At 56.0% G+C, this 26,257-nt stretch overlaps 1 protein-coding gene across 1 annotated transcript; it reads left to right on the top strand.

Moving 5' to 3' along the window:
• Positions 1 to 25,484, top strand: LOC122205576 (rho guanine nucleotide exchange factor 18-like; the record flags this gene model as incomplete). Its single annotated transcript, XM_042914077.1, has 10 exons — positions 1 to 499; positions 11,534 to 11,655; positions 19,305 to 19,564; positions 20,311 to 20,461; positions 21,059 to 21,173; positions 22,114 to 22,171; positions 22,479 to 22,523; positions 23,017 to 23,094; positions 24,622 to 24,724; positions 24,870 to 25,484. Coding segments are annotated over 10 exons (1,638 nt in total), but the record flags the coding sequence as incomplete, so codon positions are not given.
• Positions 25,485 to 26,257: the final 773 nt, after the last annotated feature.

The raw sequence follows: 26,257 nt of genomic DNA, 5'->3' as shown, positions 1-26,257 counted from the left end.
CCACGCACGAGCCAGTGCGGGTCCCTGGGGGTCGGAGCACCCGTGTCTCTGTGCATACACGATCCGTGTGCCCTGTGCACCTCTGTGCACCCGTGTGCCCGGGTGAGGCCCTGGCACCCCGTTCCTCTTCAGCACTTGGTTCCACAGGAAGCCGCTGGGGTGGGGGCGAGGCTGCTGAGACTCCCCGCCCTGCTCCCCACCCCACTTCTCAGGGTGCTCCAGCTGTGCGGCCGGGGAGGCTCCCTGCTTCTAGAACCTGGCCTGGGCTGTCCTCAGACCCCTGCCTCCCCCCAAGGCTGGGGTCCACAGAGGCACCGGGCAGGCGGGCAGGCGGTTGAGAAAGAGGAAGCTGAGGCAGAGTTGGGTCACCCTGCGGTTCCTGAGGGCCCCGCCAGTGCTCCCCCTGGGCCGCCGGGGAGCCTTAGCCATGGGTCGTGGGGGCCACAGGAGCTGGTAGCCGGGCTGGGTACCCACGGCAGCGAGGACAAGCCTCTCTCTGGTGAGTGACCTTCACGGGGGCCTGGGGGACCGGTGACCAACAGAGACAGAGTGGCAGTGGCGGGGGCGGGGGGGGGGGGGGAGGCAGGGTCCTGAGGGGCAGCAGAGACACCACAGGTTGTTTCCCTCCACCTTCCCGCCAGCCTGCTTCCTGAGTGGGCGGGGATGACCGTTTGACCCGTCTGTCTGTTCTGCAGAGGTCTGTGCCCCCAAAAGGTCACCCCGCCCCCGGGGCCTGGGGTCCACGACACGTGCAGCCGACAAGAAGATAGAGCCCCCTTGTAGCCAAAGCCTGCTTAAGGGACACAGACAGGGGGTGAATGAGGGTGCTCCCTGGGGCAGAGTCCCCACCCCGGGCAGACTTCGCTTCCTAAACCGGATCGCGGGGGCCCCCACGGACCTCCCTGAAGCAGCATCCAAAGATTGGGGCTCCGGCATCTGACTTTCAAAACAAACGCTGCCTATTAAGGCCCATGGCAGTCGTGAGCTGGGCCCACCCCAGTCTTCCCAGGTCCTCCGAGGAGGAGGAGGAGGACGCCGCTCCCAGGACGCCCTCCAGGTCAGAGCTCTGACCCCGGGAGGCGCCCCCTGGCTCCCAGCAAGGCCCACCTTGGGGAGCCTCACATCCGCCCGCCTCGGGGTGGGGCCGAGGGGGGAAAAGGGCTGTGGTTCCAGCAGGGCACACCCAGGCCCGCTTCCGCCCAGCCCCGGGGCCGCCCAGCCCGCAGGCCGCTTCAGTCTTCACGCACCGTGGGGTCTGGTGGCCCAGGAGAACCGGGAGGGGGTGAACCTGGAGGGGAGAGCTGGGGTCCGGGAGGACGGAGCTGGCGAGTTAGGCTGAGGGCACAAGGGAAAGGCCTTGAATGCCACGCTCAGGGGGCGCATTCCCCAGGGTGTCCCGGGCCTTGCATGTGAATCTTAGCACGTGCCGGGCGCACAGTAGGAGTTCAGGAAGCACAGTAGGAGCTCAGCCTGCCGGACCCAGAGCCTTGTTTTCCTGAGCGGGCCCAGACAGGTGTGCATCTAGACACTTTCTAAGTCACCCCTAAAAGGGAGAGACTGATGGGGGACCCCAATGTCTGCCATCTCCGCAGGCTGGGCTCTGGTGAGAGAGGGCCAAGCAGAAATGGCAAACCCGGCCTTGGCCTCCTGAGGCTGGCTGGCCCCTGGGCGGGGCGGGGCTTCAGCACCCACAGAAAGTCCTCCCACCTGCCCCCCCCCCCGGAGGTCGGGGAGCCCCGAGAGGCGTCTGCAGCCCGTGCAGGGAAACGTGTGTGGCGGGAGCCGGGGCATTCAAACCGCAGCTCGGCTCCGCGGGCTATTCTCCGGGTTTCCATGGACGAGCCTGGCCGTCTGCGTGTAACTGAGTGCGCGTGTGTCCGCCACTGTCCGCGTGTGCTGGAGTGCGCTGGGTGCTGCTGTGCAAAGTGTGGGTGTTTTTGTATCTTTCCGTTAGCGGAAGATGTGGGGTCACCTACTCACACTATGAGAGCTGACGTCCCGAGGGATGTGCAGATGGGGAGGAGGGCACGTGATGGCCAAGGGCAGAGTTTAAAGGTCAGACAGAGAGGGGCGCCTGGGTGGCCCAGTGGGTTACGTGTCCGACTTTGGCGCCGGTCACGATCTCACGGTTCACGGGTTCTGCGCTGACCCTGAGGAACCTGCTTGGGAGTCTGTCTCTCCCCCTCTCTCTCTGCCTCTCCCCCACTTGCACTGTCTTGCACTCTCTCTCAAAATAAATAAATACACTTAAAAATAAAATTAAAAAAAAAAAAAAAAGGCCAGACAGAGAAAGGAAGATGGCCAAGGCAGAAGGGAAACTGGAGGACGGAACAGGAAGGAGAAGCTTGGGGCGTAGGGTGGGGGAGGGGCGTTCAAGAAAGAAGGGGTCAGGAAAGGTGAGGCTGGAAACTCTCCCATTGGAGTTAGCCCCCAGAGAGATCTAGAAGACTGGAGGGGGTGGAAATAAGACTACAAGGGCTGTGGGCTCAAGCGGGTGTCAGGAGGCAAAGGCAGGCGTGCAGATAACCCTTCGGGAAGGGAGGGGACAGAGGGTCACTGAAGAAAGGAGGGACAGACAGACTTTTCCTCTGAGAGGGCGGCAGCGGGCCAGGACTCCAGAAAGAAGAAAGCCTTGGTCCTCTCACCAGTGACAGTGGTTTGGGGCTGGGAGGTCACAAAGGATTTGGGGGGTGGGGGGAGGGGGTCAGCAGGGAACAAAGAATTTTTCAGACCAGACGCAGGGAGCGAGGGTGCAGTAGGGAGGCCCCACCACCAGGGGGCAGCACCGGCACGGCCACGCGCGCTGACCGGAGCCCGCACACCTGACCTCGCACGCGAAGCCCACGCACCCGACTCACACGTACACAACCGCGCGCGGACACGCAGGAACCCGGGCAGGGACCAGGTACCAGAAGCAGATTTCCCCAGGTCCCAGGTGAGTCTTGTACATCCAACCCCACAGATACCATCCGGCCTTCAGACACACACACAGAATCGCAGGGGTCTTTTTTAAAAACAATATTCAGCTATAAAAAAGGAGGTCCTGCCACTTGGGACAACATGGATGGACTCCAAGGACACTATGCTAAGTGAATAAGTCAGACAGAGAAAGGCAAATGCTGTATGATCTCACTTAAACGTGGAATCTGAAAACGGCAACCAAACCCATAGAAAAAGATTGGATTTCTGGCTTCCAGAGGCAGGGGGTGGGGGTGGGGGGAGGAATTGGAGGAAGGGGCTCAAAAGGGACCAACTTCCAGTGACAAGATAAGTAAGTCCTGGAGATGTGATGCGCACAGCGTGGTGACCAGCGTTAACGCCGCTGCGAGGTGTGCTGGAGAAGTCGCTAAGAGAGTAGAAACTAAGAGTTCTCATCACAAGGGAAAAAAAGGTGTTTGTTTTTTTTTTTTTGCATCTAAATGGGGTGATGGAAGTTAGCGAAATGTGTTGTGGTCATTCCACAGTATATGAAAGTCCAGTCATTATCCCGTGTGCCTTAAAAGCACACGGTGCAGTAGGTCCATTGTATCTCAATAAAACTGGGGGGAAGGGCGCCTGGGGGGCTCAGTCGCTTAAGCGCCCGACTCCTGATTTCGGCTCAGGTCATGATCTCATGGCTCAGGAGTTCAAGCCCCGAGATGGCACAGAGCCTGCTTGGGATTCTCTCTCTCCCTCTCTCTCTCTGCCCCCCCCCCCCCCCGACTCACACTCTCTCGCGCTTTCTCTCAAAATAAATAAATAAACTTAAAAAAACAAAACGCTGAGGGGAGAACCACCCAGATGTTCCTATTCACCCCCACATGGGCAACTTGGCACCCAAGATTTGCCCTCAAACACACACTCACAGGGGCGCCTGGCTGGCTCGGCTGGAAGAGTGCGTGACTTTGATCTCGGGGTCGTGGGTTCGAGCCCCACGGGGGGTGTACAGATTACTTGAATAAATAAAACTTAAACACACACACACACACATGCACAGATGTGAAAATACACACTCTGTGTGCAGACTCACAAACGCAGGGTCAAAATCACAGCCAGTGGTGCACGCACACACACTCAGACGTTCACACACACCCAAGCTCACCTCAGGACCCAGTCTAAACTTGTCTTCTGAGGACCCCAATGTCACCACCAGTCACAGTGCCGTTTTCTTCGGCCCGTCCTGAGAATGTCTAGTCCGGTCAGGGTGAGATGCCTATAGATGGAGAAGGGGTGAGGGGGGCTTGTGCTCAGGGCTTGGCCTTCCCCCCCAGGCTGGAGTCCCTGGCCCCCCAGCCCCCCTGCCCCCCTGCCCTGGCCCCAAGCTCCCATCAGCTGATGCATCTGGCCGCCCCTGGCGGCAGTCTCCGCCCCTCTTGCTGGCAGCCCCATCCTGGCAGGGATTCCCGGCCAAACTCCTGCTTCAGCCCCTGCTGTGCACCCACCACTCTCGCACGCGTGGGCCCGCATGGCTAACTCAGCGCTCAACCACTCCTGGCCAGCCCTCTCCAAGCGGTGGCTGAAGCGGTGGGCCTTCAAGAGAGGTAAGGGGGCGGGCAGTGGCCAGCAGGCATGTCCCCCCGCCCCCAGCAGGGCTCCCTGGACAGCCTGGAGCCTTTCCTTTGCCTGGGGCACAGGCTCTGCCTGATCCGGCCCCAAATTCCACGATCCCTAGTCCCCCGGGGCCCAACAGAACATCACAGACTTATGGGGTCCTTGTCACTTCAGAGGAACCGTCTCCCCAGGCTCGGCCAGGACCTTGTGTCGGGAGGTAAATTTGCAGAATGAGAATCCACCCCAGAACTCCCTTGGGGCACCCTGGTGACTGGCTGGGGGTTCCTGCTGCTGTTTGCTCCTGGGTGATGGCAGGATGGAAGCTAGGGAGGCAGCCAAAGAGAGGAGGTTTGAGACTCCGAGGGGTTCTGGCAGACATCTCCCTCAAACACAACACACGAAAGGGGTTCGTGGCGGTCCCCTCCCGGGTCCTGGGGCCTCAGTTTACTTCTGTGGGGGCTGGAGAGGCCCCTTGTATTATATCCCCCGAGGCCTGGGCGAATCGCTTTGGCAAAAAGACGCTTCTCCTTAAATCTCAGGATGAGTTTTCCCTTGAAGATAACCAGCCAGTATCAGGGGCCACAGGGTGTGGGGGACAGTGTGATAGGAGCCTCCTGGATGTCCTTCCTCCCGTGCCTCCCACCTTTGCCCGACCCTCACCCGCTCCAGTCCACTGCTTAGCTTCCACTGTCACCTGCATGAGCCAAGTGCCTGTCCAGGGTGACAGTGAGTGTTCATGCAGGAGGGAAGCCAGGGAGAAGATTCATTAGCTCATTCATTCCGCAGACTGGTTGAGGGCCTAATGTGTACCAGGCACCCTGCTTGGGTCAAGAAGGAGACAGGAGTATCAGAGGACCTGGAGGCTGGGGCCGGGGAGACAGAGGGAGGCCCGGAGATTGGGACGCGAGAAAAGAATAGCCAGAAAGGTAGAAGTTGCTCGCCGGTTGTTGAACCCTCGTGATGTTGAGAGAGGCTGAGTGACTTTTGCTCGAGGTCACATAGCAAGCGCATGCTGGAGGGGCCAGGATCTGGAAACAGTTCCATCCCAAAGCTACCTCTGTGCTGTGTTCTGACTGGTAAACGAAGCTGCCAGTGTGGGCAGCCGGAGGGTCTGGGGAGGGCTTTTAAATCCACCAGTGGATGGCAATACCAGAGAACAAGTGCATCAACCATGGACCCCCAAAGTCCCTGTCTGGGACCCAGACCCTTATGAAGTTCCACCCGCTCCTGGCCTCTCCGCCCACCCCATCTTCCTGCCCAGGCACATTGAGACTGATTCACAGGCTGGCAGGTGGGGGAGTGAGCTGAGGACACCAGCAGTCACTCTTACACCCTTTTATGGCTGGGGCTGCAGGGGCTAATGGTGGAACCTGAATCCAGGCTCCTTAGCGAGAAGCATGGTGCTGGGGAGTAGAGTCTTTCCTAACAGTGTCCTTCCAGGCTTTAGCCCTGGGAGGAGTAGGGAGATACATAGGAAGAGGGCTTTTTTGTGTGCCCCTCTCAAGCTCTGGAACTGGCCATCTGGACACCTAATGGGACTTCCTGGGAAAATGATAGGGTTGGATTTGGGGAATGAAACAAGGCTGGGGAAAGGGTAGTTAGGACCTGCAGGGAAGTTGCCTCGCCGAATCCGTAATGAGTACATTCTGTGCCTTAACTGGGTTTCCCTCTTGCCTGGCTTCTCTGACTCTGTCCTGCCCCCCTTCTATCTACATCTTCCCCCTCCCCCACTCATCCCCTCAGAATGCCATTTCCTTAATGTAACGAATGCCTCGCTGTCTCTGGACACTGCCACCCCATCTATCCCAACTATCCATCCATCCACATATCCATGCATCCATCCAACCAGCCAGCTAGCCAACTATCCATCCATGCAACTATGCATCCATCCATGCATACATTCATCTAACCAATGATCTATCCATCCATCTAATCATCCATCCATCCAATCAGCCAGCCACCCAACTACCCGCCCGTGCATCCATGTATTTGTGATTGCATGTATCCAGCCACCCAACCAGCCAGCTAGCCAACTATCCATTCATGCCACCATGCATCTATCCATGCATGCATTCACCTAACCATCCACCCATTCGTCCATCCACCTTATCCATCCATTCAACTAGCCATCCATCCATCCATCCATCCATCCATCCAACCACATAACCATCCACCTATCTTACCATCTAACCATTCACCCATCTAACCATATACCCATCCATCCATCCAAACAGCCAGGAAGCCAAGGATCCATTCATTCATGCATCCCAGCATCCATCAATCCATTTATATAACCATCTAACCACCCATCCAGCCAACCATCCAGCCAACCAACTATCCATTCATCCAGCCATCCAGCCAGCTAGCCAACTATCTAACCATCCGTCCACCTATCCAACAACGTATTCACTCATCCATCCAACCATCCACCCTTCCAATCATTTATTCACTCATCCATACTTTCATCAGCTTACCACAGGATAGCCTGGTGGTTATAAACCCCTGCTTTGGAGGTGGAAATTCCTGGGTTCACATCCAACTCTGCCTCTTACCGGTATGGTATGACCTACGACAAGTTCTCTAAGCCTCAGTTTCCTCTTTTGTAAAGGGAGCACTTGAGGGCTTATGAGGATAGAAGAACGCAAAGTACCTGATAGGCTTAGCACTAGGCAAGGTATACAGGAGCTGATCAATTCACATAAGATTTTACCACTTGGGGCTTGGGGATGTGAAAGCAGGTCAGATATAGTACCTGCCCTCATGAACCTCATGGGCTACAGCAGGGGTCAGCAAGCTTTTTTTCTGAAGTGCCAGAGAGTAAATATTTTTGACTTTGCAGGTCACGTGGTCTCTGATGCAACTATTAAACTCGGCTGTTACAGCATGAAAGCAGTCGTAGATAATACATACACAAATGGACGTGACTTGTGCTAATAAAACTTTATTTATAAAATCAGATGTTGAACCAGATATAGCCCATGGAACTCCTGGCTTAGAAGGGAACAAGTAAATGGGGCACATGGGTGGCTCAGTCGAGTAACCATCTGACTTCGGCTCAGGTCATGATCTCACGGTTTGTGGGTTCAAGCCCCGTGTCGGGCTCTGTGCTAACAGCTCAGAGCCTGGAGCCTGCTTCAGATTCTGTGTCTCCCTCTCTCTCTGCCATTCCCCCACTCACTCTCTGTCTCTCTCTCTGTCTCAAAAATAAACATTAAAAAAAGAGAGAAGGGAACAAGTAAACCAATTACAGTGCAATAGCGGGGTAGAAATTGTGGTTGACCATTGTTTGTGTGAGAAAACCCCAACAAGAATTGTGGTTGGGCATGGAGAGAACGGGGACTGAAATTCAAACAATGGCAGAGAAAAGAAAAGATGATAGAGTGAAGAAATGTCAGGGAGGTGAAATTGACGGGGCTTGCTGTCCTGAGGAGTAGTGAGGAGGGAAGGCTGGTCTCCAGGTTTCTGGCCAGGTCACCGGGAAGATAGTACGGTCACCCTGCCACAGGGACATAGGAGGAGGAAAGAAAACAATGAGTTTGGTCTTGGCAGCTGGAGGTTGGAGTATGGATGGGAATACTAGGCAGCAATGACCAGAGGCCCCTGGAGACAATGTCTGGCGTCTGGGGGAAGAGAATCTGCCATCAAAATCAGAGTTCAGTGTGCAAAATCAGAATCAAGGCTCAGTCTGTAAGCAGGGTCAGGATTCAGCTTGTGGCACTAGGATGGAAACTCAGTCTATGACACCAGGATCAGGACTCAGTCTATGATGTTGGGTGGGGGCTCAGTCCATGACACCAGGATGGGGCTCAGTCTATGATGTTGGATGGGGGCTCAGTCCATGATACCAGGATGGGGCTCAGTCTATGATGTTGGGTGGGGGTTCAGTCCATGACACCAGGATGGGGCTCAGTCTATGACACCAGGATCAGGACTCAGTCTATGATGTTGAGTGGGGGTTCAGTCCATGACACCAGGATGGGGCTCAGTCTATGACACCAGGATCAAGACTCAGTCTATGATGTTGGGTGGGGGCTCAGTCCATGACACCAGGATGGGGCTCAGTCTATGACACCAGGATCAGGTCTCAGTCTATGATATTGGGTGGGCGCTCAGTCCATGACACCAGAATGGGGCTCAGTCTATGACACCAGGATCAGGACTCAATCTATGATGTTGGGTGGGGGCTCAGTCCATGACACCAGGATGGGGCTCAGTCTATGATGTTGGGTGGGGGCTCAGTCCATGACACCAGGATGGGGTTCAGTCTATGATGTTGGGTGGGGGCTCAGTCCATGACACCAGGATGGGGCTCAGTCTATGACACCAGGATCAGGTCTCAGTCTATGATGTTGGGTGGGGGCTCAGTCCATGACACCAGGATGGGGCTCAGTCTATGACACCAGAATCAAAGTTCAGTCTATGACCTTTGGCATCAGGACTTATAGTCTGTGACACAAAGATTGGGGTTCAGCATGTTATACCAGGATCAGAGTTGAGTCTGTCATCAAAGTCAAGTCCAGCCTATTCTTGGCTCAGAAGCTTCCATAGAAAAGGTAAACTCATCCCTGGCCTTTCACTTTCAGCCTGTGGATCGCAGAACCCAACGTCTGAGGTTCTGCCTTTGGCCTCTACAGGCTGTCGAGGCCTCAGGCCTCCATGAAGCCCCTGCCCAGTGAAGCAGGCAGACCCTTCAGTCCCTTCAGACCCTTCAGACCCTTGGGCCAGCTCCACCTCCCCTCCCAGACTCGCATCAGCCTCCCGGACCCCCCCCCCCCCGCCCCACATCTGGTTTTTCTCCCTCACAGCCTGCTTGTTTTATTCCGACATTTCTCTGAGTCATAGATGCGGCCCTGGCTTCAGGGTGGGGAAGGCGGGAGAGGCGAGACTTAAGGAGGACAGCAGAGCAGAGGCCCTCTGTCAGCCCAGGAGGGCGACGGGAGCACAGGCGTGGTGGAAGCAGTGACGTGCTCACACACTGTGGCAGGCCCGGAGCATCAAAGGCTTATTCACCTTGAAGGAAACGGAGCGGCAGCCCGCGTGCACCTGCCCCATCAAAGTTCTACAAGGGGCCCCAGGAATGTCGGGAGCAACAGTTTCATTGAGATGTAATTCACACACCAGCCGGTTTACCCATCCAACGTGTTTAGTTCGATAACTTTAACTACATCCGCAGTATTATGCAGCCATTGCGACAACTTTAGAACATGTTCATCACCCCAACAGAAACCGTATCTTTCAGCCATCACCCCATAGCCCTCTATTTCCCCCAAAGCCCTAGGCAACCACTAATCTGCCTTCTGTCTCTACAGATTTCACCTGCTGCAGGCACTTTATATAAATGCACTCGCGTAGCATGTGGTCTTTGTCAACTGGCTTCTTCGCTTGTAAGGTCTTCAAGGTCAATCCTCACGTTGTAGCAGTGTCCAAACTCCCTTCCCTTTAGTGGCTGAATCCTACTGCTCCGTGTGCCTCCGTCACCTCTTGTGTATCTATTCGTCCACTGGTGCCTATTTGGGTTAGGGACATCACCAGCCTTCCCCTGTGCCAGCAACAATGGTCGCAGGCAAGGTGGCCACAAACATATCACCCTAGCTAGACCCTTTGGAGAATGACAGCAGATGTTGGCTCGTAATTATCCTGGCTCAGCATTAACTAGGACGGTCCATGGGGTCACCTGGCCACAGGGGACCCAAGCTGCGGACCTAACTCGGCACTTTCCAAAGGCATCTGACCTCCCACTCCCCACCCCATCTCGGCCCCACCTGAGACCGCCATTGCTGTCACTTAGGACGCGCTGGTCTCCTCCCTGGTCTTGGCAGAGTCAGGGATGTCTTTGGAGGGGGGTTGGAGCAGGGACGATGTCGAGGCAATGCAAGGAAATGAAACGCACATGAGAGAGGCACCACAGGTCGGGGGCGGACGGAAATTTCTGGAAGGAACAGGGTGAGGTCTTCAGGCAGGCAGCCTCAGAGCAGGAACGGAAGGGGAGGGTCTCAAGCAGCAGGTCCCGCAGGGGCGGGGACCAGGCACAGAAGGAATATCCTGGTGGACATCAGTGGCCGGGCTAAGAGTCTCAATATTCCTCCTGCGAGCGATCAGGAGCCTCCGCGGGGATTCGAATAGGTAGGGGGACTGTGCTGGCTGCATTGTAAAGGGCAGGGGGAGAGAAAAAGTGGGTACACCCCCCTTCCCATAGCAAGGGGCTCAGCCCAAGACCTGACATCAAGGCAGGGCACCCTCCTGACCTAGAGGGCAAGGAAGGTGGCCAAGACTGGCCAAGTGCCCCAGGACTACGCTCCACACACTAGGGCCCCTGCATCCTCCCCACAGCTCTGAAAGGCAGTCATTGTCACACCCACCTCCCAGGTGAGGAAACTGAGGCTCAAAGAGGTACTTTCCCCAAAGGTGTGCAACCATTAGAGGCAAGTCCAGGCAAGGACACAGTCTGGTTGACCCTAAAGTCCTTGTTTTCTCCTCTCTGCCATGGCAACCAGAAAACCCTGAAACTTCAAATACGACCCAAAGGCAGGGGTAGCCTGGGGTCCCCCCATCAGAGACCCTCCCAATGTGGGCATTGGGCGCTTGTGCTCGGTCTTAAGGAGCCATTCTCTCGAATGAGGGCTTTTTGCCAGAGCAGGTATGACAAATCAATTTCATCTCACGAGTCCGCTCTGATGAACTCTAAGGAGCTGCTAGAAATGGTCCCGGGGCAGGGGAGGGGGCAGGGAGGTGGGAGTACGAGGGGCTGAATGATTGGTCAGCAGGAAAGAGCCTCCTGTGTGAATACAAACGTCTGCCACAGGCTCAGGAGGCAGGATGGGGAGGTGACGGCACGCACGTGTCTTCGCTTCAAGATCTTTGAGACCATCTCCTTCCACCAGCCCATCTTATAGATGAGGCAACCGAGGCCCCGGGAGAGCAGCAGCAGCTGCAGAACTCAAGAGTCCTCTCCCCTCAGCCCGTCGCACTTGGCCCTGACACCTCGTCCCTCGTTTCTCTACAGGTTCTGAGCCCAAGCCATGTGTCCAGCCCTTTGACTCTGAAGCAGCAGCATCAGCCACCGGGAGCAGCGGCGGCCCCTGGAGGCCTGGGTGCCCAGACTTTCCCACCATGGAGGATGAGCAGGCAGGTGTCTGGTGGCTGAGACGGGCGGGAGCCGACGACAGCAGGGGCGGCACATACACTTTTAGGCGTGCTTTGTACCAGGCACTCGGCGTGCATTATTTCCGAGAACTCTCATTAAAACCTGGCAAGGTAGTGACCGTCCCGTTTGACCAGCGACGAGGAGGCTGGAATCCTTCCTGGGGCAAGGAGAGGGAGGGAGGGATGTGGAGACGAATGGGTGCACGGAAGAAGGAGGGACTGACAGAGGGAGGGGTACACGGACGGACGGACGGATGGGAAGAAGGAAGGAAGGGTGGGTGGGTAGACAGATGGAGGAAAAAGGAGGAGAAAGCTTCCCCGGGGAGCTCCGGGCCAGAGCAGCCTTGCAGAGTGGTCCCAAGTCAGGCTGAGGTGGGCAGACCACACATCTGCTGTGTCCCCACATCAATCAGGCGTGGCCTGTGGGCGGCTCAGGAAGAGGTGTGGCTTCCTGGAAGGGGTCTGACAGCCGACAGTCACCTGCTGACATCCTTCCCAGCATCTGGGTTGGCACATCTTTGCTGAAGGGGGATCTGGGTGGCATTTTACACCACCCCCCACACTAAAGGAGGGTCCATTACAGTTAAAGCACACGAGGCGTCCTGTGTATCCGTCCCTTCATTTTGTAGGAGGAGAGACTAGGGCCCAGCAGGGTAAGAATCGGCCCAAGTGGGGGAGCCTGGGTGGCTCAGTCAGTTAAGTGTCCCAAGTGTCTGACTGTTGGTTTCGGCCCAGGTCATGTTCTCACGGTTCCTGGGTTCGAGCCCCACATCAGGCTTAGTGCTGCTGGCATGGAGCCTGCTTGCGATTCTCTCTCTCTCTCTCTCTCTCTCTCTCTCTCTCTCTCTCTCTCTCTCTCTCAGTCTCTCTCATTCTCTAGAAAAAAAAAGAAAAAAATCGGCCCAAGGGTCAGCAAGGATCCAGTGTGCACAAAGACAGGAGCAGGACCCAAGTGCAGTTCAGGGCTCTGGACCTCTTCCCATAGGAACTGTCAGCTGCAGGCAGTTGGGCAGATGAGGTGGTAATGGGGGGACCCCTCCCCCGCGTCCCTGTCATTGTCATCTACTTGGTCACCAGAGTTGGAGGCCAGTGGAAGGTACTTCCCTGTCCCTTCCCTCCTGCTCTCTCACCCGAGCCCTGTGAACGCTGCACCTGCACCCCTGTCCGTGTTTCTCCTTTCTTCTCCGCTGCCCCGGTGGAGGCCACCAGGATCACTCACCCCCCCCAGGGGTCCTTCTCACTCCACCAGTCTTCCCCTCCCCACTCCCCCCTCCCGGCCCATCTCAACTCTGCATCTTGCACACCATCTTTGGTCTTTCTGATCTTTCCGAAGACAAACCACAGTCGCCCCCCCCCACCCCCACCCTGCCTGAACTCCCTACCACCGCTATTTGGAACTTAGAGATTAAGTTCTTACGTGATCTACCAGGCCTGCTGATCCGGCCCCATCTCCCCCCTCCACACCTCCAGACAGAAGGAACGCCAGTTGTTGGAAGGCAGCGGGATCCCTCAAACCTGCAGGCTTCTGAACATCCTGTTCTTTTGATGCCTGGAATGCCCTCACCTGTGGCCTCTGCCTCACCAACTCTTATTTGTTCCTTCGCTATCACCTCCTCCGGGAAGACCCCCTGATTTCTTTCTTTCTTTCTTTCTTTCTTTCTTTCTTTCTTTCTTTCTTTCTTTTTCTTCTTCTATTTCTTCTTCTTCTTCTTCTTCTTCTTCTTCTTCTTCTTCTTCTTCTTCTTCTTCTTCTTCTCCTTCTTTTTTACATTTAATAGGACACTTCTTGAAAGTCTCCTGTCTACTAATTGGTAAGATGTAGACCTTTTTAAAATACATGAAACTTGACCAATATGTGAAACTTGACCAGTTCGAGAGATCATTTACATGTCATATGGACACTATTTTATGTGGTTGGATATAGGGTTTTTTTGGTTTGGGATGAGCTCTGGAAGGTATCTAAAGATTGTCTAAATTTTCCTAATTGGGTTGTACTTAATAGTTTTTTTATTTTTATTTTTTTACTTTTATTTATTTTTGAGAGACAGAGCGCGAGCAGAGGAGGGAGGAGACACAGAATCCAAAGCAGGCTCCAGGCTCTGAGCAAGTGTTCAGCACAGAGCCTGATGTGGGGGCCTGAACCCACGAACCGTGAGATCATGACCTGAGCCGAAGTCAGACGCTCAACCGACTGAGCCACCCAGGCGCCCCAGGTTTCCCCCCCCCTTTTAGTAACAGAGTCTTTTTATTGATAACTTCCCAACAGCATCTGTAAACATCGGGTACAAAAATATTCCGTTTAACTCTGTTTCCCAAGGTCTCAGCTTGCTCCAAGGAGGTCCTGGGAGGGGCCTGCTGGGCCCTGAGGGTTCACACCTCTGGTCAGGGAAACACAGACCTCACCAGGCTTGCAGCTGAATGGCCCGCCTCCATCTTGAGCCTTCTACAACTGTCTCAGAAGCCTCCTCGAGATACCAACTGGAGACAGCATTCAATACTTTTGTTGGAGGAAAGGGCAGGGAGACCAGAATTAGTAGGTGCAGGGATGGGTTGGGGTGAACTCAGACCCAACAGTGCTGATCACACACTTTGAGGTGGTCTTGACCAGGGCATCGGGCAGGGGACTTCTGGTTCCAGTCTCTGGGAGCCTTTAAATGTTTAGAGCAGACCTCGAGCCTGGCTCTGGAAAAGCTCCCTTATGTCCAGCCTAGTAACTCCAGCTGAGCTGGTCATCCCCTGGCCTGGCAGAGGGGTCTGCAGAAGACTTAATAGGTTTGTTTACACAAACGATTACATTGGTTTTGTACTTGAAAGTAGAGGGGAGGGGCGCCTGGGTGGCTCGGTCGGTTGGGCGTCCGACTTCGGCTCAGGTCACGATCTCGCGGTCCGTGAGTTCAAGCCCCGCGTCGGGCTCTGTGCTGACAGCTCAGAACCTGGAGCCTGTTTCAGATTCTGTGTCTCCCTCTCTCTGACCTTCCCCCATTCATGCTCTGTCTCTCTCTGTCTCAAAAATGAATAAACGTTAAAAAATTAAAAAAAAAAAGAAAGTAGAGGGGATTTTCTTTCTTTCTTCCTTTCTTTCTTTCTTTCTTTCTTTCTAGTAATCTCCATCCCCAATGTGGGGCTCAAACTCTCAATCCTGAGATCAGGAGCCCACACACTCCACCTGCTGAGCCAGCCGGGCACCCCGAGGGGATTTTCTAAGTAAAATTCCGATCCAGAATTCCTGTCCCTCCAGACAGGGCCAGCTGGCCTCCCTCAGTTCTTCAGCCTGTTTCCTGGAACATTCTATCACCCTTGATTCTAATGGCTGGGTTAAACCATCCCTCCTATCCAACTAGCTCCGGGAGGGCAGGGACGGACTGTGTGACTGCATCTAACACAACCATCTTCCCCCCCAGAGGAAGAGCCCTGAGTCCCGAAATAGGAAAACAACCACTAACATAAGATCGCTTCCACTGATCCAGGGTTTGCGATGTGTCCACACCACCTCGTACCCACACAGCAAGTAATCCTACAAGAAGGCAGCATGACACCCATTTTACAGATGAGAAAACTGAGGCCACGAGAGGGGCTGGAACTTGCCCGAGGTCACACTGAGCTAATACAAGTCATACCAGGGAGGCAACCCTTTGACTAAGGCTTTTCTACTCAGGAGCCATCTGCCCTGCCATTTATTTGTACTTTGTTTGATGCCCGTCTCCCTTCCTACCTGATGAAATGGAACCGGAGAAACCACACGCTTAAAGTTGCTCTGGCAGGCCGTGGCTTACTAACGATACAAGATAAGGAACTATTCACATTTTGAAGTTTATCCGTGTACGACCCAAATCTGCACCTTGTAAGCCCTTCTGCAGAGTGGGCATTCCGGGGACATCTCACCTCTGAGTCTGACTGGGGGAGCTCATCCCCCCCCCCCCACACCCCCCCCCGGTGGCCGGAGGCCCAGGCTCCTCAGGGGCCATGAGCAAGAGCCTGGATTTATCGCCTCCTCTCTGGGGCGTCAGGCCCAGCATACACTGTTCAGTCGGATGCCTGGAAAGGCCCCCATTGGGCTGGCTCCCACCTTTTCTCGCCCGGGCAATGTTGGAGGAAAGAGGTTTCGAAGCAAAGGATGAGGCACCCCCCCTCCCCACCGTCTCCCTCAGGGTACCTGCTGCTGGGAGCTAGGACAGCCTGTGCCACAACTGCCCATCACCCCTGCCACCCCCAGCCCTGGCCACAATCCCACTTCTGCCTCCGGTGAGGGAGGCCAGATGCAGAGGAGGGGGAGGGGGCCCGGCCCAGGCCAAGAGGCTGTCCTGACATGTTTATGTTTACAGAAGGAGAAAAACCAGAGACACGAGGAAACCTTTCGGGCAGTGGCAGGGGAGATGGGAGTCCGTAGAGGTTGTCCAGCCACCAGGGATGGGACTGGAGTGATTTGGGGAAAGGGGAGACCCGCGAGGAGGTCACAGGAAGGGGAGGGGCGCCCGGGGCCAGCCGCAGCCAGAGACGGGAGAAGCGGGAGAAGAGGGAGCCTGGCGTATGAAGGACAGAGGGAGGAAGTGGAGGCAGAGAAGGAGCGGCCAGGGAGGGGAGGACAAAGATCAGCGGGTCCGAAGGGAAGATTCAAGGAAAAGGGAGGCCGTGCGAGCCGTATGGAGGGTGTTCCAGAAGTCAAACCCGGGATACCTCCTGCTCCCAAAAGAATTAAAAGCAGGGACAGGGGCTCCAACAGATCTGCACGCCCGCGTTCCCAGCAGCGTGCCTCACAACAGCCAGATGGTGGAGACAACCGGGTGTCCATCGCGGGATGAATGGGACACAACATGTGGTTTTGCCGATACCCATACAGGGCTGTCCTTCCAGACAATGGAAGGGTTTTTTTTTTTTTAAGTTTATTTATTTATTTTGAGAGAGAGATAGAGAGAGTGCATACCAGCAGGGGAGGGACAGAGAGAAAGGGAGAGAGAGAGAATCCCAAGCAGGCTCCACACTGTCGGCCCAGGGCCCGACACGGGGCTCGAACTCACGAACCGTGAGATCACGACCTGAGCCGAAACCAAGAGCTGAATGTTTAACTGACTGAGCCACCCAGGTGCCCCAGACAACAGAATGTTATTCAGCCTTAAAAAGGAATGAAATCCTGATACATGCTAGAATACGGATACACTTGAAAACATTAGGCTAAGTGAAATAAACCAGACACGAAAGGACAAATATTGTACGATTCCACTTACTTGAGGTCCCCAGGCTAGGCAGATTCATAGACAGGCAGCAGATTAGAAGCTACCCGGTACCTTAGTGCCACCGAGCTGCACACTTAAAAATGATGACAATGGCAAATTTTACGTCATGTCTACCTTACCACAAGAAAAAGAAGGAGGAAGGGGTAAAAACCGTGGAGAGCTCCAGGCAGGCGAGGTCAGCGGGAAAAGCCAGACCCTGCAAAGCACGTCTTTCCAGGTACTTTCAATGTTGAATTGGAAGCTTCCCCGAAAATACCCCAAACCAGGCAATAGCAGGGGCCCCCCTGCTCTCCCTCTCCCGGTAGAGGACTGGCCCTGCCTGAGCAAATGGTCCAGAGTTAGGGTTGCGAGACTGAGGAAACCAAATCAGAGGACACCCAGTTAGATTTAAGTGTCAAATATTACGATGCTTTGGAATATACTTACCCTAAAAAAATACTTGGGGTTTATCTGAGATTCAAATATAACTGAGTGCCTTGTATTTTATGTGGCAATACTATCCTTGGGGACCTCTTCTTTTTAAGCACATCTATTAACATCTCCATCCATCTTTTTATTTGTTTGTTTGTTTGTTTATTTTAAAGTGATCTCTATGCCCAACCTGGGGCTTGAACTCACAACCCTGAGATCAAGAGGCACATGCTTTACCAACTGAGCCAGCCGGGCGCCCTCCTGGGGGACTTGTGTAGAGTCCATGAAGGGGGCCGTGATCCCTCGTGGCCCCTTCAGGCCACCAGCTGGGACAGTGTCTCACAGGCTGCCTGAGACCACATAGATGCCTGGGGCCATGCTCAGCATTGGCTTTGCAGGAGGCAGTGGGGAGAAGCCCACCCATCCACCCACCTACCCACCAAACCCGGTCTGAGGACACTCCTAACAAAAGTCTGGACAAGGAAAGTCTCTGTGCCACAGGTCATGCCCAAGCTGGCTTTTGAAGGATGAATAGGAGTTTGCCAGGCCAACCATAGGTGGACTAGGAGAACAGCAAGGAGAGGAAAGGCAAGTTCCCTGGCTGGGGGAAAAGATGGCAGAATGATTGGGAAGGAGAGAGAGAAGAGAAAAAGGAATAGGGCAAGGAGAGAGAAGCATAAGACAGAGCAGAGGGCTTGGATCCAAACAGACCTGAGTTTGAGTCTGGCTGTGTGTGATCCAGGGTGAGTCTTTGTTCCTCCCTGAGCCTCAGTCTCCTGATCTGGAAAGTGGGACAACAGTGCCCCCTGGTGGAGCTGCTGTGGGATTAGCGACAATGCAGGTTTAGTTCGGGATGACTGTGTGGGGAGCACTAGCGGCTGGCACATCGTCGTCCACTTCTGTGTATCTTCTGCGTCTCACGGGGCCTGGCACGCCGCTGCCTCGCAGGTGGGTGGGTGGCAGCTTGAGGCTGCCGAGGGGGCTGGCCCCAGAGCCTTTTGTAATGTGCCCCCTGGGCTTCTCCCTGCCAGAGAGGGGAAGGTGTTGGCTGGAGCACTCCAGGCCATGAGGGAGCAGGGCCAGAAATAGGGGACGGGAGTGAGGTGAGTCGTACTAGCACAGGGTCCAGTACTGTCATGATTTAACATTTTGATCATCTGTTCATCGTGACTCTCTTTGCATGACTCTTGACATTTTATTTATTTTTATTATTTTTATTGTGTATTTATTTTTTGAGAGACACACACACACACACCGAGTGTGAACAGAGGAGGGGCAGAGAGAGAGAGAGAGGGAGACACGGAATCCCAAGCAGGCTCCAGGCTCCGAGCTGTCAGCCCAGAGCCCAACATGGGGCTCGAACCCACGAACCGAGGGATCATGACCTGAGCGGAAGTCAGACGCTGAGCCACCCAGGCGCCCCTGACTCTTGATTTTAAAAATATATATATTATACTAACCTGATTTTTCTGGATTCCTGAGTTTGAGGCCCCCCCCCCCCCCCCGCTTTGATTTTGTGCCTGAGGCAAGGTCCTCACCTGCTGCACCCTAGCCTGGGCCTGGGACAGACACTTGGGGTCCAACAGACCTATGAGGAAATGTACCAAGCACCCCAGGGACAAGGCAGGGAGCCCCAGCGCTGCATGAAATTCTGCCCTTAGCGCCAAGGATGACTTATCTGTGTGCTGAGCTTTTACAAACTGATTTCGAAGACATTAAACAAGGCGGCGGGGGGTGGGGGTGGGGGGGCAGAGCAGAGATTATTACCCCCTTTTATAAGCCCATGGGAGGGAAACCCAGCTAGCAAGGTGGAGTCAGGGCTAGAGGTCTCGACTTCCAGCCCCCTTTTTTGGGATGAGGCCGTGAAGGCCCAGGTTAGACAGATCGCCTGGGGGACATTCCACCCCACCTGGGGGGGGGGGGGGTGATGGGCAGGGGCCTCTGGCACCCGCAGTCAACGCCCTCTTCCCCTCCCACACGGGTCTCCAGGAGGATGGCCTTCTAGGACAGCTCAGCGACAGCGCCGAGGACCTCAGCTTGGACTTGGGGGCCCTTCAGGGCAGCGAGTATCTCCAGGACCTGGGCCTTGGGGCCTTTTCCCACAGCCAGCCTGGGGAGGCCAGGGACAGCGGCCCCCCCAGTGAAGAGGCCGGAGGAGATTCCCCCTTCTCCAGCTCGGCAGAGTCCCAGGGCGGGCCTCGGAGACGCAGCTGGGAAAGGTCTCGGAGCTGCTCCGAGAGCTGGCAGAGGTCAGGCTTCCGCGACGCGCCCCCAGGACAGGGCGGGGCCTCGCCCCTGCAATCTGCAAGGGGGCGGGGCGGTGTCTGCAGTGTCGGCGGAGGAAGCCCCAAAGACCAGCTCCCCAGACACACATGCGTCCCGCACACACAGCCTGTGAGGGCGGACGAGCCCGCGTGCCCGCTGAATAAGCACGCACGACCCCGAGACGAAGACCGTAGGCTCGCGCGGCAGGTGCACACACGGGCCCGTGCGCACCGAGCGAGCGTACCCGCCTGCAGGCGTCCGTGCTCGCCCCGCTCCAGCCCCTACATAAAAGCCTAAATGTGTGAGGTGCCACTGGTCGCGCATGTATGCACCAAGCCACGGATGCACTCGTGATTAGAACACAGACGTGTGCTCGACTCCACACACAGCAGCAGCCCCACACAGTGGAGGGGGGCTTTGACCGCCCCCCCACCCCGCACCTGCCTCCCTCAACCCCTCCCAAGTCACCGCAAACAGACATCCGGTCTGGGTAAACATGATGTGTCCTCCGTGCAAAGGTGTGGACCTACCTGCAAAGTCCCCAGCAAGGCTCCCCCGACCTCTCCTCCCATATGGGGAGACTGAACACCCCCCTATACCCTGACCACTCCTCCCTGCCCCCCGGGAAGGATGGCCCACAGGTCCCCCCAAGCCCCTGGATGTGGAGCTGGGGAAACAGCCCTGTGGAGAAGACACACTGAAGCCCTGCCTTCCTCTCTTCTTCCGCCAGGCTCAGCCTCCAGGCCGCGGCTGTGAACGAGGGGCCCTGTCTCCCTCGGACGCTGGCTAGCCTTGCTCTGAACTTGCCGGGAGAGGATCTGCAGGCCTGGACCCAACAGTGTCTGTCTGGGGGTGCGACCCCAGCAGAGCACCCAGGCAAGGTGGGTGCAACCCATGACCACCCTCGGGACCACAGCTCGGGACCCAGGAGCCAGCGCGGCGGGTGGGAGGGAAGAGGTTCCTTACCTGCAGCTAGTGGGACTTAACTGTCACAGCGGGGTTGTTCATGGGGCCGCCCATAACCGGGGAGTCACTGAGTCCTGAGATTCCAGCCCAGGCCTGAGCGTTCTTCACTGGGGTGGGGTCCACAGTAGGGGATCCTAGGTCACAAGTCTAACCCATGGTCTGGGAGGCTGGGGGGATGTCTCTGCATTTCTGCAGCTGGAAGGAAGCCCCGTTGGTGACCGGGTAGATCTCGTCTCAGGTCTGGGACTCCAGCCTCAGGGCTGTAGCCTGTGGCTGAGGCATCTTTGGCCAGGACCATGACCTGGGGAGAAATCCCTGATGGGCTGACATCCGGAGCTCAGATTTCGGGGCTCCAGCCCTCGGCTGCTGCTGCGGGGATCTATCCCTGTGCCCGGTGGCCGAGGCAAGCCCCCGCCAACGGCTGGAGGATGGGGCTAGGGACCCTCTATCTGGGGAGCTGGCCTGCAGTCCGGGCTGCCTCCCTGGCTTATCGAGATGCCTATTCCCCACAGGAATGTGACAGCCCTGAGAAAAGAGTGAGGTCACGGTCGGTTCCCGTGTCCTTTGATGAGATCAGCTCCCTGGAAATCTCTCCGGCTTTGGAGGTGCCCACTCCTGCTGTTCAAGGTAGCCCAGCCTGGGGGGGTTCCCTCATTCAAACCAAGAAGGGTAGGGGAGTTCTGCTGGGGGACTCCCTGGATGGGACCCCAGTTGGGCCTGAGAGTTTGGGAAAGGGCTGCTGGTGGAGGGGGCTTAGGGGCAGGAACTGGGGCCCTACTCCTTGTGGGGGGTGGGGCAGAGGGGGAGAGGCCTCTGGCATCTGCCCCATCCTTCTGGGCCTCCAGCCAGAGTGGACCGCACCACCTCAATGCCCTCGCTCACCTAGGGCTCTTCTGTCTCTGCCTCTGTCCCCTCCTTCGTCTCCCTCGTTATCTCTGAATCTCTGTCCTAAGAGCCTGTGTCTCTCTGCTGTCGGATAGACCCAAAGTCTAAACCCAAAACTACCACTTTTATTTTTTTTTTTTAATTTTAATTTATTTTTTTAAATGTTTATTTATTTTGGGGAGAGAGACAGAGACAGAGAGAGACAGAGCACAAGCAGGGGAGGGGCAGAGAGAGAGGGAGACACAGAAACCGAAGCGGGCTCCAGGCTCTGAGCTGACAGCTCAGAGCCCGATGCGGGGCTCGAACCCACAAACCGCAAGATCTACCACTTGCTAGAAATCTCTGAGCCCTTGTGGCTTTCTCTGTAAGAAGGGAGCAATGAGCATATCTCCAGGGGGCTACCTGGGGCTTCACTGAGCACACTTGTGCACAGCACTTGGCATACAGTAAGCACTCCTGAGACACGGGGGGGGGGGGGGGGGGGGGGGGGGAGGGAGGGAGGGACAGGGGTGCACTTCCGACACTGGATCTCTGCCCCCTTGGTGCCTCCCCTCCCCGAGTGGCAAGCCCCCTCTGGACGGTCTCCAGTTCCGCAGGGATGGGTCAGAGGGGGTCCACACAGGGCCGGCCTGCCCCAGAGCCCCCTGACACCTATGCCTCCTGGGGTGGGGGCCGCTTCCAGGCCTGGAGCCGCCGGTGCTGGAGTGCATGGAAAAGGACCACGTGGAACCGGATCACGTGTGAGTGTCTGCCTCGCGGTGGGGAGGGGACCCCCAGTGGACCGCCAGGGGGCCAAGGCGGGGGTCCCTCCCAAGCCCCCCGTGACCTCGGTCTTCTCTCCCACCCCATCCCTCTCCCAGAGGAGAGACCCAGGCCCCTCAGAAAGGTTCTCACTATGGCATCGGGGGAGGGGCTGAGCCCCCCCGGGCAGGGGCTGGATGGGGACCTGGGGACCGGCTGGGCAGTCACAGCGCGTCTTGGGGGATGTGTCTACAACCAGGGCGACGGTGCGCTGTTTTTACACACTTCCCCCGCCCCCTACCCCAGGCTGATTGTCCAGAAGGTGCTTCAGGAACTTCGACAGTACCACGGGTGAGTGGGAAGGGGGACACGCGTGAGGGAACGGGGCTGGGAAGACAGACCAGACGTGAAGGACAGTGTGGGGAGAAAGCCTGCGGGGACAGGTGTGGACAAGACGGGGAGATAGGGGAGAAAACAGGGATGGGAGAGGTGGGGGGAGGAATGCACGTGGGAAAGGACAGGGGACATGTGGGGGGTGGGGGGACCCAGCCCAGAAGGTACCTGTACACAAATGAGAAACGATGCCTCTTTCCCAAGACACTGCCATTTGCTAGAAAGTCTTCCTGACGTGCTGATTTTGTTTGGCCGAGAGGTGTTACCCCCCCCCCTCTGCTGGGAAACCAGTCACAGTGACCGTGGATAGAGCCCACAGTGGGAGGGATGGTGGGGTCCTGGATGTGGCTCCAGGGCACCGGAAGGTGGGGGTGGGGGGAGAGGCAGGAGATGGGACATCTGGGGAAGGAGGGGCTGCCGACCCACTCATCTGTCCCCTCTGACCCTGCAGGGCCCGACAGAGGGCTCGCTTGTCAGTGACCCCTGGAGAAGCCCACTCAAACCTCACCTGGTTTGAGTTCCTGTCTGAGTAAGTTTCAAGTGGGAGTTTCAGGCTGGGGCCCCGTCCTGGCTTTGCGCACATCTACCAGTGGCCCTCTGTGCAGGACCCTAAGCTGGGGGCGGGAGGTGGGGTCCCCCCCCCCCCCCCGCCATCCTCTCACTGGAACTGCCAGGGCAACGATGGAGGTAGGGGCTGGGGAGGCGCCTCATACACCTTGGAGGGCAGAGGAGGACTTCCGGGAGGAGGCGACGGCTTGAGCTGGCTTCCGATGGAAGAGTAGGGGTTCACCAACACATGGGGAGGAGGACGGGGGCAAGAAAGGGGTGCCTTCCTGGGGAACGGAAAGGCCTAAGGAATGGTGTCAGGGTGGGGCTGGGAAGAGGGAAGGTGAGGGAAGTCAGCAGGGGTCAGATCACCTCTGAGACTCTGGAGCACCGCTCTCTGGTGATTGGTAATGGCGAGCACAGACTGGGCTGGGGGGAGGGCAGGGTCTGCAGACTGGAGGTGTGGATCTCCCTCCAGTGGATAGATTCCGCAGGGGCTGGGTTTGTTTGCTGCTGACTCAATAAATACCGTTGATCCTTGAACAACACGGGTTTGAACTGCGCGGGTCCACTTATCCGTGGATTTTTTTCAATAAATACTTGTACAGGACCCTAAATGTATTTTCTCTTCCTTATGATTTTATTTAAAAAAAAAAAAAAAACAAAACGTTTATTTATTTTCGAGAGAGAGAGAAAGCGAGTGGGGAAGGGCAGAGATAGAGAGGGAGACGGGGAATCCGCGCAGAGCCCCACGCAGGGCTCAAACCCGCGAACCGCAAGATCATGACTTGAACTGAAATCAAGAGTCGGACGCTTAACCGACTGAGCCACCCAGGCGCCCCTCTTCCTTGTGATTTTTGTAGTAACATCTTCTTTTCTCTAGCTTGCCTTATTGTTAGCACACAGTACCCAATACCCATAACACATAAAAAATGTGTTAATTGACAGTTTACGTTTTCAGTAGCTAAGTTGTGGGGGAGTCAGAAGTTATATACGGATTTCTGACTGTGCAGGGGGTTGGCGCCCCAACCTCTGCGTTGTTCAAGGGTCAACTGTATTCATTAAATGAGGGGGTGCCGGTAATCCAGGAGAGGCATGGCAGTGAACCGGGGCTGGGATGTAAGGGGGAAGAGGAGAGCAGGATTTGAGAGATACCCCAAAGGAAAAATGGGCAGGATTCGTAGGCTGATCAGAAGGTGGGGTCGCGGGTGAATAGCAGGGAGGAGGCAGAAATGGACAGAGCCAAGATTTCCAGCCTGGGCCCGCTGAGGGACCCCAAGCTTGAGACCATGTTGCAGTCCCCTCTGTGAACCCGGTACCCCCATCTCCTGGAACTTGGTAACCATCTGTGTTTGTTGAGTGAATAAGTGATTGAGAGGAGGGAGGAGAGAGTGCGGGGACCACAGAAGAAGCGAAACAGGACGAGGGGGACGCAGGGGACAAATTCCACGTGGGGTCCAGGAGCGACCTGGGCCTGCCGCCCCTCCCTGTTCATCTTTCCACCCCTTAGGAGCGAAGACAGCGCCAGCAAGATTGAGCGGAGTGACAGGAGCACCAGGGTGAAACGCAGACTGAGCTCCCTCCGCTGTAGAGTCACCAGACAGAAGGAGAAGGTCAGGGGGCGCCGGACCGGGGTGGGGGTGGGTACCCCGTCCACCTTCTCCACAATTGTCAGGTTGCCCCTGGCCCTGGAGCCCTGTGACGCCAGGGAGATCCGAATGCGCGGGGCGTTCTGAGGTTCGCTTCTGTCCCCCACAGGGGAAGAGCCCAGCACAACCAAAGGACAAGGGTCAGGATGCTAGAGAGAGGAAGGAATGCATCCATGGGCACCAGCTGGCCCAGGGGACGTTCGTCGGCCACTCCAGCTGTCCCCTGTGCGGCAAACCCTTCCTGAGCTCTGGTGAGTCCGGTGGCCCCGCCAAACCCTCCGGATGGCAGCCAGTCTCTCAACTTTACTGCCTCTAAATCTCTCTCTCATGGCCTCCTGTGCTGGTTACTCCCTCAGCCCACTTCACCCCTGCCAAGTGGAGGCTCCCTGGAGAGCACCGGGGGCCTAGGGGCAGGGACCCTGTGGCTACCTCGGTTTTTTGTCGTTGCAAAAATCCTCTGGCAAAATTCTGACTCAGGCGGTGGGTTAGCTAGGGCTGCCTGACAAAATACCACGATCTGGATGGTTCGAACAAACAGAATTGTACAGCAGACACTTGAACAACGTGGGGGTTAGGGACGCTGACCATCCCACCCCACCCCCACTCTGCAGAGTCTATATACAACTCTTAGCAGTATTTTGGCACAACAAACTAACTCCTCCTACCCCTCCAGAGGGGGTGAGTAGCCCCCCTTTCCCCCCCTGGACTTTCAGTTTAATTTTCTATTAATTTTTAAATCTTCGTTTATTTTTGAGAGGGAGAGAGTGTGTGCGCGAGCGGGGGAGGATCAGAGAGGGGGACAGAGGATCCGAAGCGGGCTCCGCACTGACAGCAGAGAGCCCGATGCGGGGCTCGAACTCACGAACCTCTAGATCATGACCTGAGCCTAAGTCCAACGCTCAAGCAACTGAGCCCTCCAGGTGCCCCTAGACTTTAATTTTAGAATCACAGAAAAGTGGAGAGAGCAGAGAGGGTCGCTTTCTAACTTTCCTCCCGGTTCCTGCCATGTTAGCATCACCTGTGACCACAGTACATTTGTCATAACTTAGGAACCAACATTGGTGCAGTAAGTTTTTAAGTTTTTTTAAAAAATGTTTATTTATTTTTGAAAGAGAGAGAGAGAGACAGAGCATGAGTGGGGGAGGGGCAGAGAGAGAGGGAGACAGAATCGGAAGCAGGCTCCGGGCTCTGAGCTGTCAGCACAGAGCCGGATGTGGGGCCTGAACCCATGAACCAGGAGATCATGGCCTGAGCTGAAGTCGGACGCTTAACCGACTGAGCCACCTGGGCTCCCGGGGGCAGTATTATTCATCAAACTAGATTTTCCTCAGATTTCACCAGATTTCTTCTTCCACTCAGGTTCTCTCTGTTTCAGGACCCAACTCAGAATACTGTATTATCTTTAGTCATCCTGTCTCCCTAGTTTCTCTGGCCTGTGAAGTTTCCTCAGTCTTTCTGTATTGCTCGTGACCTTCACGGTCTTGAGAAGTATCAGCT

The sequence above is a fragment of the Panthera leo genome, chromosome A2 (assembly GCF_018350215.1).
Source record: "Panthera leo isolate Ple1 chromosome A2, P.leo_Ple1_pat1.1, whole genome shotgun sequence".
Lineage (NCBI taxonomy): Eukaryota > Metazoa > Chordata > Mammalia > Carnivora > Felidae > Panthera > Panthera leo.
The sequence above is the reverse complement of the archived record's forward strand: the minus strand, read 5'-3'. Positions and strand labels throughout refer to the sequence as shown.